This window comes from Liolophura sinensis, chromosome 1 (assembly GCF_032854445.1).
Source record: "Liolophura sinensis isolate JHLJ2023 chromosome 1, CUHK_Ljap_v2, whole genome shotgun sequence".
Taxonomy (NCBI): domain Eukaryota; kingdom Metazoa; phylum Mollusca; class Polyplacophora; order Chitonida; family Chitonidae; genus Liolophura; species Liolophura sinensis.
In genome coordinates this window covers 34,446,203-34,459,417 of record NC_088295.1, presented here as the reverse complement: position 1 = coordinate 34,459,417, position 13,215 = coordinate 34,446,203, and the positions used below count along the sequence as shown (strand labels likewise).

Here is a 13,215-nt window from a genome sequence, read left to right as displayed (position 1 = left end):
CTTCAACTTCTATGGAGTTCTAGCACAAGGTCATGCACTTGCGTCTAAAAATTTGGAGCTGGTTTTAATTTTTGGTTAAATGACAATATGATATCCCCCATTAACCACTGAACAGGTACCTTGCTTTTTCACAAGGATGTATACAAAGTTATACTTTGACTATAAAAACATTTACACTGTACCCCCAAAACATCTGGTTTAAATGGTCTGTTGACAGGGCTGCTTGCAATGTCCATTCTTAAATTGCAGGTTTACGCTCCATGTTCATATTGACAAATGCTGCACTTCGCATAGTTACTGGAGGGAATAGGTCTGATTTAGTGCCATTTGTTTGAAGAAATATAAGCTAAGTGTCTACAGAATACAATCCATTCTCTCAATTCATATCTATTTAAACATTAACCCAGGAATTGATATTTGTCAAGAGAATAAACTCGTCAGTTTGTCTAACAAGACCATGGCAAATTGATAGTAATAAGCGGTATGTTTTAGACAAGGTTTCTGTGCCCTACAACTGGTGTAGTACACATGCCCCAGTTATTCCATTATGGAAGAAAATGAAATGCCAAAGATACATGAGATGACCTTTATTCATAAAAATTAAAGTATGAGTACGTGATGATAAGAAGTTCAATAACAACAAAAGCTAAGACGTCCAGCACAGGCTACTATCCGGTCCACTTCAGTCTGACGATCTGGTCTGGACAGACGTGGGGTCAATAACTTAACATACAGGACAGACGGCTAGGCTTTACAGGGAGGCGGGCAGGCTAGGGTCTATAGGTGTCCCCATTCATCTATTTCTAACATCAATTCCCTGGTATATTGCCATTAAAGGAATGCGTCAAGCTGGGGTAGCTGAAACGGCCTGCAACAAGAAAGACGTGGATCTATTACCATGATTACTACAAGAAAACACAAGTTTAGCACAAATCATCCATTAAGAACAAAGGCCCTTGAAAAGAACTAATGTAACAATGGTGCAGCTGGACGCATTCCTTCAAAATGGAAGAACAGACCTACTATGCACGCCCTGTACATGAGCCAAAAGCTATCCAAGCCAACCAGACAACAAATACCAGCTATTTCTGATAAAAACAAGTCCAGTCTTGGACAAATTTCCTTGGTCTTGTGTAAACAACCCAGTCTATTCCTTAAGCACTGGAAGTTACACTTGTCTAATGACAATGTGCGCAGAGAAAAACATTCATCTGACAAATCAGATCAATATTTGTAATTGCCTCCAGGAGGGGGAGGGAACTTAGGGGGCTGGGGAGGAGGTGGAGGAGCACCTTTTGGTAGAGGGGGATTAGATGGGGGTGGAGGAGGCTGATGAGAGGACGTCTTCATCCAGTTACTGTACTGGGCAGCCATATTTTGCAGAGCAGCCATGTCTTTGGGAGCTGCCTGGCCAGAAGTTGTCGAGCTGGAGCTGACATTAGACTTGTACCCATTGGCCTGGTTGTAGTTGGATGACTGACCATATTGACCACTGTACTGAGACTGGCTATATTGACCTCCCTGGCTAAACTTACTCTGATGACCCTGGGAGCCATAACTTTGTGAACCTGAGCCATACGAGCCTCCCTGTGACGTTCCAGAGGAGCCGTAGCCTGAACTCTGTCCATAACTCTGAGATGACCCTCTATCGTAACTACCTCTGCCTGAGGACCCCTGGGAATACCCTCCCTTATCCGATGAACTACCAAAACGACTGCTTGAGCTGCGGTCCCTACCACTGTTGCCATAGGAGCCGCGGCTGCCACCACCATATCCTCCTCTTCCAGAATCTCGGCCACCAAACCCACCCTGCCTGTAGCGACTGCGACCTGTAACATTCGCAAGATTCACATAAAGACATTGTCAATTATTTTCACATCGGGGAAAAATCTAGACTTACCAGATCAACACCTTTTTTTGTACCATTTTGTACCAGGTTTTCACAGTAGATTGTACACATTTTGTTTTCAGTCTTGAAACTGAATATTTTGAAGGGTCCAGTTCACTGTTTATGTGTTTCTGTGGATTGAGCAACTCTTTAACTTCCCTTTAGTGCCTTGCAACTCTCAATTCATTTTTATGTTTATTCATTTTTCCTTACCTTTACCCCCGAATCGTCCAGCAGTCTCTGCCAACTGGAGTAGCTTTGGGTTTATCACTTGGTTGGCCTCCCTCAGGACAGAGACCAAGTCATTAACTTGTTTCATGTTACCAGGGGTGAAGAAGGTATAGGCAGTGCCAGTATTGGTGCTTCGGGCAGTGCGACCAATGCGGTGAACATAGTCCTCAGATGAGCACGGGTAGTCGAAGTTTATGACAAATTTGATATCTGACACATCTGTTTTTGGTGTCATAAACAAACACCGGCACAAAACAAGAAACAAAAGAACACAGTAAGTCTGAAGTCAGGAATACTTTCCACTTTAGCTGTAAGAAACATTTGTTAAAACCTGTAATGGAAAGGTCATGGATAAAGGTGAAAATGCACACTCCCAAAATCCAGCAGCAGACAGTTCATAGAATCCTGTTAGGCTTCCAACCTACATGGAACACACCTTAGCCTGGGATGACTTACCTTCAGAGCTTGGCTTATTGGACTGTCGGAAGGGCTGGACCTGCAAAGAAACTACCCAGGGTGGCCAGGTGCAACCTGAACAGGCCTAGCAACAACCAAATACTGAGCCTAAGGGAGCATGCATCGTCGTTATTTGTGAAATAGCCTGGCACTTTGCTTCACGAACTGCCTCCTCTAAAGTGCTGCACATCATTAATAAAAGGCCTAAGATGGGAACTAAGGTGCCCGTATCAGGTGTGATATTTCCTCACACCTCAACTACAGTTACTATTAGTACAGCATCACTAAGGAAAGATATCCCGGGCCTGCATCCATGATACGGTCAGATTGCCCAAGATGAGGTTAGCCACAGAGAGTAGCTGATCGGGAATTTCAGGCAGGTGTGCAATAGCAGCAAAGTCCCAAGTCTCACAAGGACGTAACAATTCACAATTTGGCAGGTATCCGACATGACTCCTTGATTGCGCAGTGTGAGGGAGGACGAGTGATCAGGAAAGGCGTAAGTATTAAGTCATTTGGCTGCTGAAAAGCTCATCCTTTGCCAAGTGAGCTAATGGCATTTTTTAAAGTTCTCCAGAACAGTACCTGAGAAACACTGTTCACATATCAACTGTGCATCCTTTGAGGTGGTGGCTACACATATGCTATCAGAAAATGTAAATCCAACACCAGCAAATACTTGTTTACATGACAACCAATCCCAGACAAATCAGAACAATGGTGTCGTGAAAGAACTGCTGATTTACAAGAGCTATGCATACGTGGTAAACTGAGTGATACACTTCCGCTAAGCCTAAAGCTGATAACGTAGCCTGGTCAATTTTAAACAAAGACACAAAGATTCAGCATCACATTAAACCACACTTTCACCACCTCAACATACACAATGTAAACAGCATTCCAATCAGTTTACTTGGCAACCGTAACCATTCTCCAAATCTACTACAGCAGACTTGGTAAGCCCACTGCACTGTCACAGGTAATGCAAGGGGAGACTACCCTTTGTAAGCCATCGGAAAATCGCACTTTCCTCCCCCTCCATACTCTTCAGTAGTCAAGTCATGCCGGCTGTATCCCACCACTTTAGATATCCAACTATCTGTCAAAAGAAACTAAAGACAGTTGGGTTAAAAAAAAGTAGACTATAAACATTAAAATCCTCAAGTCTCAAAGCTTCATATTACATTATTATCTTAAAACTTGCAAATGAAGTACTTGCAGTTTCAGAATCCCAGTTCAGGGAGAGTCATGTAACTCCTGTGCCTATGGCAAGTAGCTTGTGAAAATACGAACCTAAACCACGTGACGCAACATCTGTGGCCACCAGGATTGGAGCACGACCAGATCGGAATTCTGAAAGAAAGAGACCAATCTTCACCAAGACATCACTTTAAACACAAAAAATTCAATCATCAAGGGACTAAAAGATGTTGTAAGCCTTTTGATATTTCTACCATTTGATTTCCAGTAAATAGGTCAATAGGTAAAGAATAAAACACATACCACTCAACACCCAATCACGCTCTGGCTGAGATTTATCTCCATGGATACACAATGCTGGCCATCTAAAAATAAATGCAACGATACTAATGAATTGTTGTCCACAGTATACACGACGAGAACTTGGTTATTAATAAATTTAAGATTGAACAGCTTTTCTTTTAAAAATTAAGTTCTAACTTGCAGCTAAATGAATATGCAGCATAGTGAACAAACTGAAATAACTTACCCGTCTCTCTTCATTCGCCTGACCAGATCATCTGCTCTTCTCTTGGTTTCCGTGAATATTAATGTTTTGTTCTCTTTCTCACCCATAATCTCTTCCAACAATTTCACCAACCTATAAATACGAATGTTTGTAGAAGTCTTACATACAATGAAGCTTTTTGAATAAAATTAGGACCAAGGCATATGACCTGTAATAAAACTGTAATGGCTCAATCTTGGTTGGAATATCTGTATTTAGATGTTGGACAGAAAAAAGAAAAAAGAAAAAACTGTCAAGCCATAACGATTAATATTTTGAATCTTTGCACACTTACTTATAGTCTTTCTCTGTGTCTTGGCAAACATCTACAATTTGAAGAATGTTGTGGTTTGCATGCAACTGTTGGGCACCAATGTTCACATGAAGGTAGTCTGTGAGGAAATCCTCAGCCAAGGTTTTTACTTCTTTGGGCCATGTAGCACTCCACATGAGCACTTGTCTGTCAGGCTGCAAAACAATACATATAATTAAAAATAACTCAGAAACATGATTTCTCATTCATCCAGGAGTGAAAAGATTTGCTTCATTCAAATCTAGGATAGCTGAGTTTTTCATCTCTTTACGCTGGTTTCTTCTGAAACAATAATTGTACAAAATCTTTTTTAGAAGGACATTTTTCCAAAATTCTGAATACAATTTTCAAGAACACATGCATAAAAAATTTCCACCTTACCCTGACTTGTTCCACAATTTTGCGAATCTGAGGTTCAAATCCCATGTCCAACATTCTGTCTGCTTCATCCAGCACTAAGTATGTACATCTGCGTAGGTCAGTTTTACCTGCCTCTAGAAAATCTATTAGTCGACCAGGTGTAGCAATGCAGATCTCTGCACCTGTAACAAACAAAATTAGACAAGAAACTGTAATTATCAAACACCTCCTCTAAAATATGGCTATACATTAGAGCTTGCCACGAGTACATGCTTAACAGATTACCAACAATATGGAGACCCTATTTTGAGCTGTACTGGTTCAACATTAATGCTTTTCCCCTTTAAAATACTAAAAGAGTAAAAATGTATGCTTTGTTTTTTTTTAAACAATAGAACAACTTTATCATCATTACGGATTATGCTTTCTGGATACAGCCCAGCTTCTTGCGCCGAAAACTTCCCGACACCACTCCAGGCTTTGAACTAGCAATCTCAGGCACCAAATCGCCAGCAATCCATTTCTCTATTGTGTTTTACCATTTCAAAAAAAAAAAAAAAAAAAAAGCAGTGGCTTGGATTAATGTGTGAAAACCAACCTCTTTCTAATTCCCTGATCTGTGGTCCCTTTGGTGCACCTCCATATACACATGTACTGCGTACTCTTGCTGGTTTTCCAAACATGACAGCTACTTCCATTACTTGTTGGGCAAGCTCTCGTGTGGGCACCAGAACTAAACACTGAGTAAAAACACAAAAATTTATTGTTACATCCTTAAATATATGTCCATTATCTTTGTAATTTCTCTAAATAACCCCTTGCTAGATAAATCATTTATGTCACTCTTTCTTATAGGAATTAGTGATTGCTTAGTAAAAAAAACCCAGTATATATATATATGTATGTGTGTATAGATATATATACACACACATATACATATCATATACACATATGTACTTACTATTGGTCCATCTCCTCTTTCTAGATATGGTTGATGAGATATATGAACAAGAGCCGGCATTATAAACTGTAAAAAGAAAAAGTAAATACAATCAAGATTTAAGAACACTTAGACAACATACATAATCTGAAAAAGCCTTACTTAGCTTCACTTGTATCATGTTATCATGACTTGCAGAGTACAAGAGCAAAAATCGACAGACTTACCGCAGCGGTTTTACCAGATCCTGTCTGAGCAATTCCAACACAATCTCTTCCGGACAGGGCAAATGGCCAGCCAACACACTGAATGGCTGTGGGTTCTTTCCATCCCTGGGCAGCAATTGCATGCAGAACAAATTCTGAAACAAAAAAAGCGTGTTGAGAAAAATATCTCTAGAACTTGTCCAATACTAAAATCGGGCATCACTATGCTTAACCAGAATTTAAAATCTGTAAACCTCATACTTATTAACTAGAACATACACTTGTACTATCACCCCCCCCCCTCCCACAAGTAAATCTTACCTGGCAAATTTGCCTCATTAAACTGGAAAATGGGTTTTGGAACATCTCTGCCTTTGAGGGTGATTTCTCTAGCATTTAGATATTCTGTGATTTCTTGCTGCAAGAAACAAAATGTTGTGGTTAATGAAGGATCAAACATAATGTAAATGTTGAAAAAATCAAACAGATTCTACTGAAAGAACACACTTTCTATTCCAAGTTTCAAAATATTGAAAATTGTCCATGCAATCATTGTTGTACACAAATGTTTTAAGAACTGAAGATATATTATTTTCACAATAAATTGCCAAATATCTGCTAAGATCTTGATACACGCAATAATTCGACGTGTACAGAACATTCCTTTTGTTGATAACACTTACTGTTGTCCTTCGCGTCACATTGGGATGTTCGACATAGAAGTTCTTCTCAAATTTGGGCAGCCTGGACATATCCCACTTAGGCTTCCTTAGCCTTTCACCGGGTTGGCTGTTTTTATTCATTCGATCTCGGCCACCAAATCCACCACCTCGTCCTCCACTGAATCCACCGCTACTTCCACCAAATCTCGATCCTCCTCCGCCGCCATAACTACTGCTGCCTCCAAATCGTGAACCACCACCCCCGAAACTGTCCGTACAATAAAAAGCACTTAGTAAGCCAGGCACGTTGCGCGAAATAGGACTACAAGAGGTTCTCCTAAGCAATGGCGTCAACTGCCTTAGCACGTGCGCAGTTGATGACAATCGAGAAAAGACCATGACTAGGTCTAAATGGAGATTATCAAAACCAGTCTTTGTAGACGTTTGTATGCCATCGATCCCAATAACCATAAACCGATCTTCAACAAATAACTGAAATTTGTGGGGACAATAAAAGACTGATGTAAATGAACATCTAGGCGCATATATAAGCACCCACTCTTCTGAACAACAAAATGGATTCCTCCCAGTGACGACAATGACGTCATTGCAAAGCCAAAATGGGAATGTTTTCGATTATAAAACGTATTTCAAATGGATATACCTCAGTGTTCCACTTACCCTTTCCTGTCCCCTCGTCCGCTGGAATCAAAACCACGGTCTCTGAACGACATATCGCCTCTGTTTAATCTTAAAAGACTGTGTAAAACCTAAAACTCAACAAAGAATAACACAATCTCGCCCTGCTTCCTTATAGCCGTGGAATGACGTCGACACCGATTTACTTCCGATAAGCACTATTTGTACTTCTCCGCAACATAGTTCATCGTGCTAATTTAATTTCTAGATCACTACAGCATGGGCAGCTAAATACTACCTGTTTTTTTTTAAACAATTCGTTTAAGCGTGGAAATGCAGTAGTAAGTGTTAAACCGCAAACTATTGTAATTATCAGGAAATCGTCAATTTGCTAGTTTCCCGGCGGTTGTCAGCTGACCAACTGGTGCAAGTCACAGATGAGGAACAGCTTTTTATTGGCTAACTGGCGAACGTGTACAGACTGTACCGAGTAATGCGGTCGAACACGTGGTCACGAGGTGAAAGCGTGCGTTTGCACTGGCTATTGATTAGTCAAAGGCGATCGAGTTCAATAATTATTTGGACTCAGCAGGGGATTTGGTTGGATAATCGTCTGAGAGGGTACATGTCTTTGTTTATTGCAATTATTTCTTACTCTTAACATGTCTGGAGTCGAACTTTTTGTATTTTAGATACCGTAGCATCAGATTGGTTGATCTTCATTTACTGAGCAAAATACATATCAATGAAGCATATATGAGCCACAACAGGTACATGTAAATCAAAAGTGAAAGCAACATCAGATTAAGAGCAATACACTGAAAGCGACATTGAACGTGTGTGTTAAATAAACATGGTGTTACATATTATATGTAGGCCTATAAGCTTATTTAGCTCATGTAAATTATTTTACGTGTACCGGTATATTAAAGCTTTACAAATTTTATGAATGCTGTATTTTACATCTAGTTACATTGGCCCGCATGTCTCCACCCTTCTATCGCCCTCATATGCATTTAGTTATTTGTAGAAGTATATCAGCTTTGTTTCACATACGTAAACTACAATTGCAACATATACAAATGCAATACTGTGCACATGCACGGCTAGTTTTTAAGGCATGTACTGTACGTACGGTGTTGACATTTTTGTGAATTGAATGTCGTAAGGCTGGTTTTTCCTTTTTTTTGAGATATTACCCTTTTCGTAGTTTGGGAACAGGTAGAACAGGTTTAGAAGCCTATGAATTCTGGGCCAATAACAAGTGGTTAGTAGTAAGTCTTCTCCCTACCGGCCACTCTTTTGTCTCCCACCCCCTTCCTCCCTCTTTTCTCAGTGTGTGTCCTCTGTCTTTGTTTCCCAGTCATGCTTGTAGATTCATTCCTATTTAGAACTGCCAGAGGAAGAGATCGGCCAGCAGAACTGTGAGTTTTAATACCTCAAACTGGTTTAATCCCCTTGATGGCACTTTGTCACCAATCTGGCAGATGTGTCAAAAAACTTTGCAAGCTGTTTCTTGTGAGACTAACAATTAGAAATTTTTTGAGTTCATGCATATTTGATTGCAACATTAATGAGAGAACAAGCTGGGAAAATTGTATAAGTAATCCGTTAAACAAACAGAGATAATAGGTAGTGTATGAATTTGGACCTGTGTCCAAACTGTGGTACCAGTTTCTATTGTTCGAAAATTGTTCTCTTGTCAGACTCATATGGAAAACCTGTTTTGGAACAATCTGGAGAAATTTTGAAGTGAAATGATTGAAATTGTCTAGGCCACTAAACCAATTTATTCATTGATTTGAAGTACAAGCTCTGATGTTTTGTAGTAAAGGAATTACATATGCATATTTTGATGAAATATGTTGAGTTTTTAGACTGAAAACACAAAGGTGCTGTCTTGAAATTTGGTGGAGGCTATATGGGTTTCAGTCATATACACGTAAAGTGAAAAGAAACGATAAAACATATGATCTTCAGATTTAGATCTAGCATGCAAAACCTTTTCTTTTGTGTATAATTTGCTGTTTCTCTACCTCTGAATTGATTACAGAGGTTAGAGGATTGGGAACGAGAAGAATGTATGATGATGTTATTGTATGGATTTCTGTACTTAAATCACAGGAGCTCTTACCTATCAGTGTAATTTAGTCTCTCGACACTTACTAGATAGGTCATATAGTACATGTTGAGAGAAGATTGAACTATGGGTAGATGAGAACAGATTCCAGTTAGACTATGGAATGATCAAATATTAGAATAATGGCTACTCTATTAATTTCACCTAACCCAAACTTATAATTAACCATGTTAATACAGCTGAGTGAAAACACAGGTGGTGTCAGCGGGATGGTTTTGATTGCCTTATTTATTTGATTTGTGCTTTGGCCCGTTCCCAAGAATGTTTCGTGTACACTACGGCAGCCAGCATTACGGTGGGAGGAAACCGGGCTTGAGGACACCCATGACCAACTGCAGGTTGCTGGAAGGCATTCTCATGTATGGCCGGGGAAGAATCAAGCATGAGTTGAACTTAAAGTCACAGCGACCACATCAGTGAGACGGCATGGTTTTTTATCCAAATTAACTGTAAGTGTGCATCACTAGTGAGTTAGCAAGTATGTATTTTTTTCAGTTACAGATGAAAATCTGATTTGAGGTCAAGCTGTGACATGGATACAGAGCCAGAATCAGAAGTTGGACAGCTCCGGCCAATGAAAAGCAGTGTTTCTGTGTTGTCAAGGCCTGATGGTTCAGCCAATGTCTGCCAAGGTAACACTTGTGTCATAGCAGCAGTGTATGGACCATCAGAGGTCAAGATGTCTAAGGAGATCATTGACAAGGCCACTGTGGAGGTGACCTTCAAACCCAAAACCGGGCTTCCAGGATGTGCCGAGAAACTGGAAGAGCGACTGCTGCGAAACACATGCGAGACTGTCATTCTGGCGGCTCTTCACCCTAGATCATCCATAAGTATCATTGTTCAGGAGCTACAGAACTCTGGCTCACTGTTGGCTACGTCTGTCAATGCCGCTTGCCTTGCTCTCTTAGATGCCTGTGTACCTATGAAGTGTATAGCAGCGGCTGTTTGTGCCATCATTGATGCAGATGGGCAGATTCAACTGGACCCAACAGAGTTGCAGGAAAAAACTGCAAGTGCTTGGGTAACTTTCGCCTTTGACAGTAAAAACTTTGATGTGATAACTGTGAAAACATCAGGCATCTTCACACAGGAACAGTTTCAGTCCTGTTTATTGGCCTGCAGAGAGGCCAGTAAATCAGTGTTCAAGTTTTATAGGGATGCAATGGAAAAGAAACTTTCGAAATCATAGAACTATTTCGTGTTGCTTTGCCAGTGAGGTTACATGTACCTCATTCATCTGTGATGTGATCATTATGTATTGATGCCTGTTTAGTTCAACTGCCCTTGTGGCCATATTGGATTTATAACAATAAGAATTCCCAGATCGCTAAAGATATCCAACTTGGCTGCGAGCGCAAGTCATATATTGTCCCATATGTTTAAGAACATCCTTAATGTTTGAAAGGGTCTTTCACATTCGTGCAGAAAAAAAAATGAATCCCTGTTGTTGCTTGTGTCATTACCAAACTTCTGTGTAATACAACCGTACGAATGTCATTGATGGTTGGGGACTCTTTGGCATAGTTGCCTGTACATAAGCCTTAAGACACTGGGGTTGATGCCACAAGATGTAAACACTAAAAACCTCATCACAATGCTTAATCTTAAGTACTGAAAGTTGAAATATTTACACATTTGTCTTCAGATAACATTTATGAGGTGATAAAAAATGTACTTTCTAGAGATGCCAGAATAGCTCGCTCTGCAAATTTTGCCAAGTTAGAATTGTCTATGTAGAATTGCTTTTTTACCACAAATGTGAGGATTATCTGGTCTTGCTGACACAGATCTAACTTTGACCATGCAATATCCAGGAACTCTGCTTGTCTCCTCCACCTAGGATTAACTTAACTTCCATGATGAAAGGGAGATAATCTAGTTGTGGCTTAAAATATCAGTGCCATAAAACCTTGATGCTGTTTCATCTTTATTTATCATTGTGTATTTTGTAGTATTGTAACTTCAATCTTGCTGCAATCTCACTGAAAGCAGGTCTGTTCATCAGTTTCAGTTCTGTCTGTTTTGTTGGTAGTCTGGATGAACACCCATTTCACTTTAATAGCCTATTCATTTAATCAAATTCTTATTTACCAGTTTTTGGGAAGTGAAACGCAGTTGTCACAGCTACAACTGCAGCGTACAGCTTATTGCACATGTTTGACATGATGATGCTGATTGGTGGTAAAGTTCGATCTTTCCATCTGAAAAGGAGTCACCACATGGGCTGGATGTTCTTTAGGTGTTACTTCAGATCTGTAAGTGACAAGTCAGTACACCAGACTGGGTTCTGGATCTGATATTAGTGAGACCGCCCTGCTGCTGCTGAACATGTTTCTAAGCATTGTTGATAATGCAGAACTAGTGTACATTGATACTGCAGCATTGCTTGTCTGTAAACCTTGATAATGTAGCATTGCTTGTGTGTAAACCTTGATACTGCAGGATTGCTTGTCTGTACATCTTGATACTGCAGCATTACTTGTCTGTAAAACTGAATACTGCAGCATTGCTTGTCTGTAAACCTTTGTACTGCAGCATAGCTTGTCTGTAATCCTTTGTACTGCAGCATAGCTTGTCTGTAAACCTTTATACTGCAGCATTGCTTGTCTGTAAACCTTGATACTGCAGCATTGCTTTTCTAGAGATAATAGCATGGCTCGTCTGTAGACATTAGTACAGTTTTACTTCAGAATTTCCACAATGCAGTTGCTGTCCAGCTCATGCTCTCTGGTCGTATGTGGGTTGGTCCAAGCTGAGAGGTATATCCATGTTTTATAAAGGAAACAAATATTTTCAGTTGGATTGGGAATAGAGACACACTAATATTTCCAGTTACTGACGTGTAATTTTTCCTGTGACACAGTAGGCCTGCTATCATGATGATAAATTCAGAATGCATCACTTTGTTGATGTTAACATATACCTTGGAAATTATGTGTTTTTTTACAGTTCCACCAACAAAATACTAGGGCACAGGCATTTAAAAAAAAAAATTTGCAAAATTTATTTATTTCAAATACATATTATGAAAGTGATCTTTGTCAGTAGCAAGCAATTATCATTGATCATGTGAAATAAACAATATGCAGCAGGAAAAGGGATTAAACTGGCCTGAATGTTACTTCTGCTTTTTTACACATTATCCGAAATGCCACCTCACAAATCCATATACCTCCCAGCCCATGCTCTGCTCCCTGCGTTTGCTTCACATCAACGCTGCCACTAGCTGATTATTACAGGGAATTTGAAGATTCCTGGGTTTTCACTATATGCGGGGGCCTTTGTGACAGTAAGCTCATGTGGCCATTTGCGAGTTTTACATTCACTGAAGACTACTCTCTTCCATTGTGTGCATATTCGTCATATTCGCTGGACAGGTCCAGTTTCCTGCACCCTTAATACTGACTGGGGGCCTCCGTGGCTCAGTCGGTCAGCGGGCTAGGCGCAGCGTAATGACCCAGGAGCCTCTCACCAACGCGGTCGCTGTGAGTTCAAGTCCAGCTCATGCTGGTTTCCTCTCCGGCCGTAAGTGGGAAGGTCTGCCAGGAACCTGCAGTATGGTCGTGTGTTTCCCCCGGGCTCTGCCCACTTTCCACTGACCATAATGCTGGCCGCCGTCGTATAAGTGAA

General features: G+C 40.3%; 2 protein-coding genes across 5 annotated transcripts; one reads left to right on the top strand and one right to left on the bottom strand.

The window, feature by feature from the left end:
* Window positions 1-572: 572 nt before the first annotated feature.
* LOC135461525 (probable ATP-dependent RNA helicase DDX17) lies at window positions 573-7,647 on the bottom strand. 3 transcript variants are annotated; one of them, XM_064738662.1, is made up of 14 exons: window positions 7,485-7,647; window positions 6,825-7,071; window positions 6,463-6,559; window positions 6,163-6,296; window positions 5,957-6,022; window positions 5,594-5,735; window positions 5,017-5,177; window positions 4,618-4,790; window positions 4,305-4,415; window positions 4,079-4,140; window positions 3,869-3,928; window positions 2,102-2,338; window positions 1,536-1,829; window positions 573-868 (listed from the first exon to the last, which is right to left on the bottom strand). In XM_064738662.1, the coding sequence occupies exons 1-14, from the start codon at window positions 7,535-7,537 to the stop codon at window positions 810-812; spliced, it is 1,896 nt and encodes a 631-aa protein (XP_064594732.1). In that variant the 5' UTR covers window positions 7,538-7,647; the 3' UTR covers window positions 573-809. The 3 variants fall into 3 exon arrangements, with proteins under 3 accessions (XP_064594732.1, XP_064594733.1, XP_064594730.1); XM_064738663.1 differs by having other exon boundaries at window positions 1,737-1,829; window positions 7,485-7,646; XM_064738660.1 differs by having other exon boundaries at window positions 573-1,829.
* A 309-nt stretch (window positions 7,648-7,956) lies between these two features.
* Window positions 7,957-12,995, top strand: LOC135481801 (exosome complex component RRP46-like). Of its 2 annotated transcripts, none has more exons than XM_064761518.1 (2): window positions 7,957-8,063; window positions 10,078-12,995. In XM_064761518.1, the coding sequence occupies exon 2, from the start codon at window positions 10,115-10,117 to the stop codon at window positions 10,772-10,774; it is 660 nt and encodes a 219-aa protein (XP_064617588.1). In that variant the 5' UTR covers window positions 7,957-8,063; window positions 10,078-10,114; the 3' UTR covers window positions 10,775-12,995. The 2 variants fall into 2 exon arrangements, with proteins under 2 accessions (XP_064617588.1, XP_064617589.1); XM_064761519.1 differs by having other exon boundaries at window positions 8,016-8,063; window positions 10,084-12,995.
* The last annotated feature ends 220 nt before the right edge of the window (window positions 12,996-13,215 follow it).

Excerpts from the sequence above, each read along its gene's own strand:
- LOC135461525 (XM_064738660.1), bottom strand. The coding sequence starts at position 7,537 with ATGTCGTTCAGAGACCGTGGTTTTGATTCCAGCGGACGAGGGGACAGG. Across the intron at positions 6,297-6,462 it reads TAATGAGGCAAATTTGCCAG|AATTTGTTCTGCATGCAATT; the intron begins GTAAGATTTACT and ends TTTTTGTTTCAG. Across the intron at positions 4,141-4,304 it reads AGGCGAATGAAGAGAGACGG|ATGGCCAGCATTGTGTATCC; the intron begins GTAAGTTATTTC and ends ATTTATTTTTAG.
- LOC135481801 (XM_064761518.1), top strand. The coding sequence starts at position 10,115 with ATGGATACAGAGCCAGAATCAGAAGTTGGACAGCTCCGGCCAATGAAA.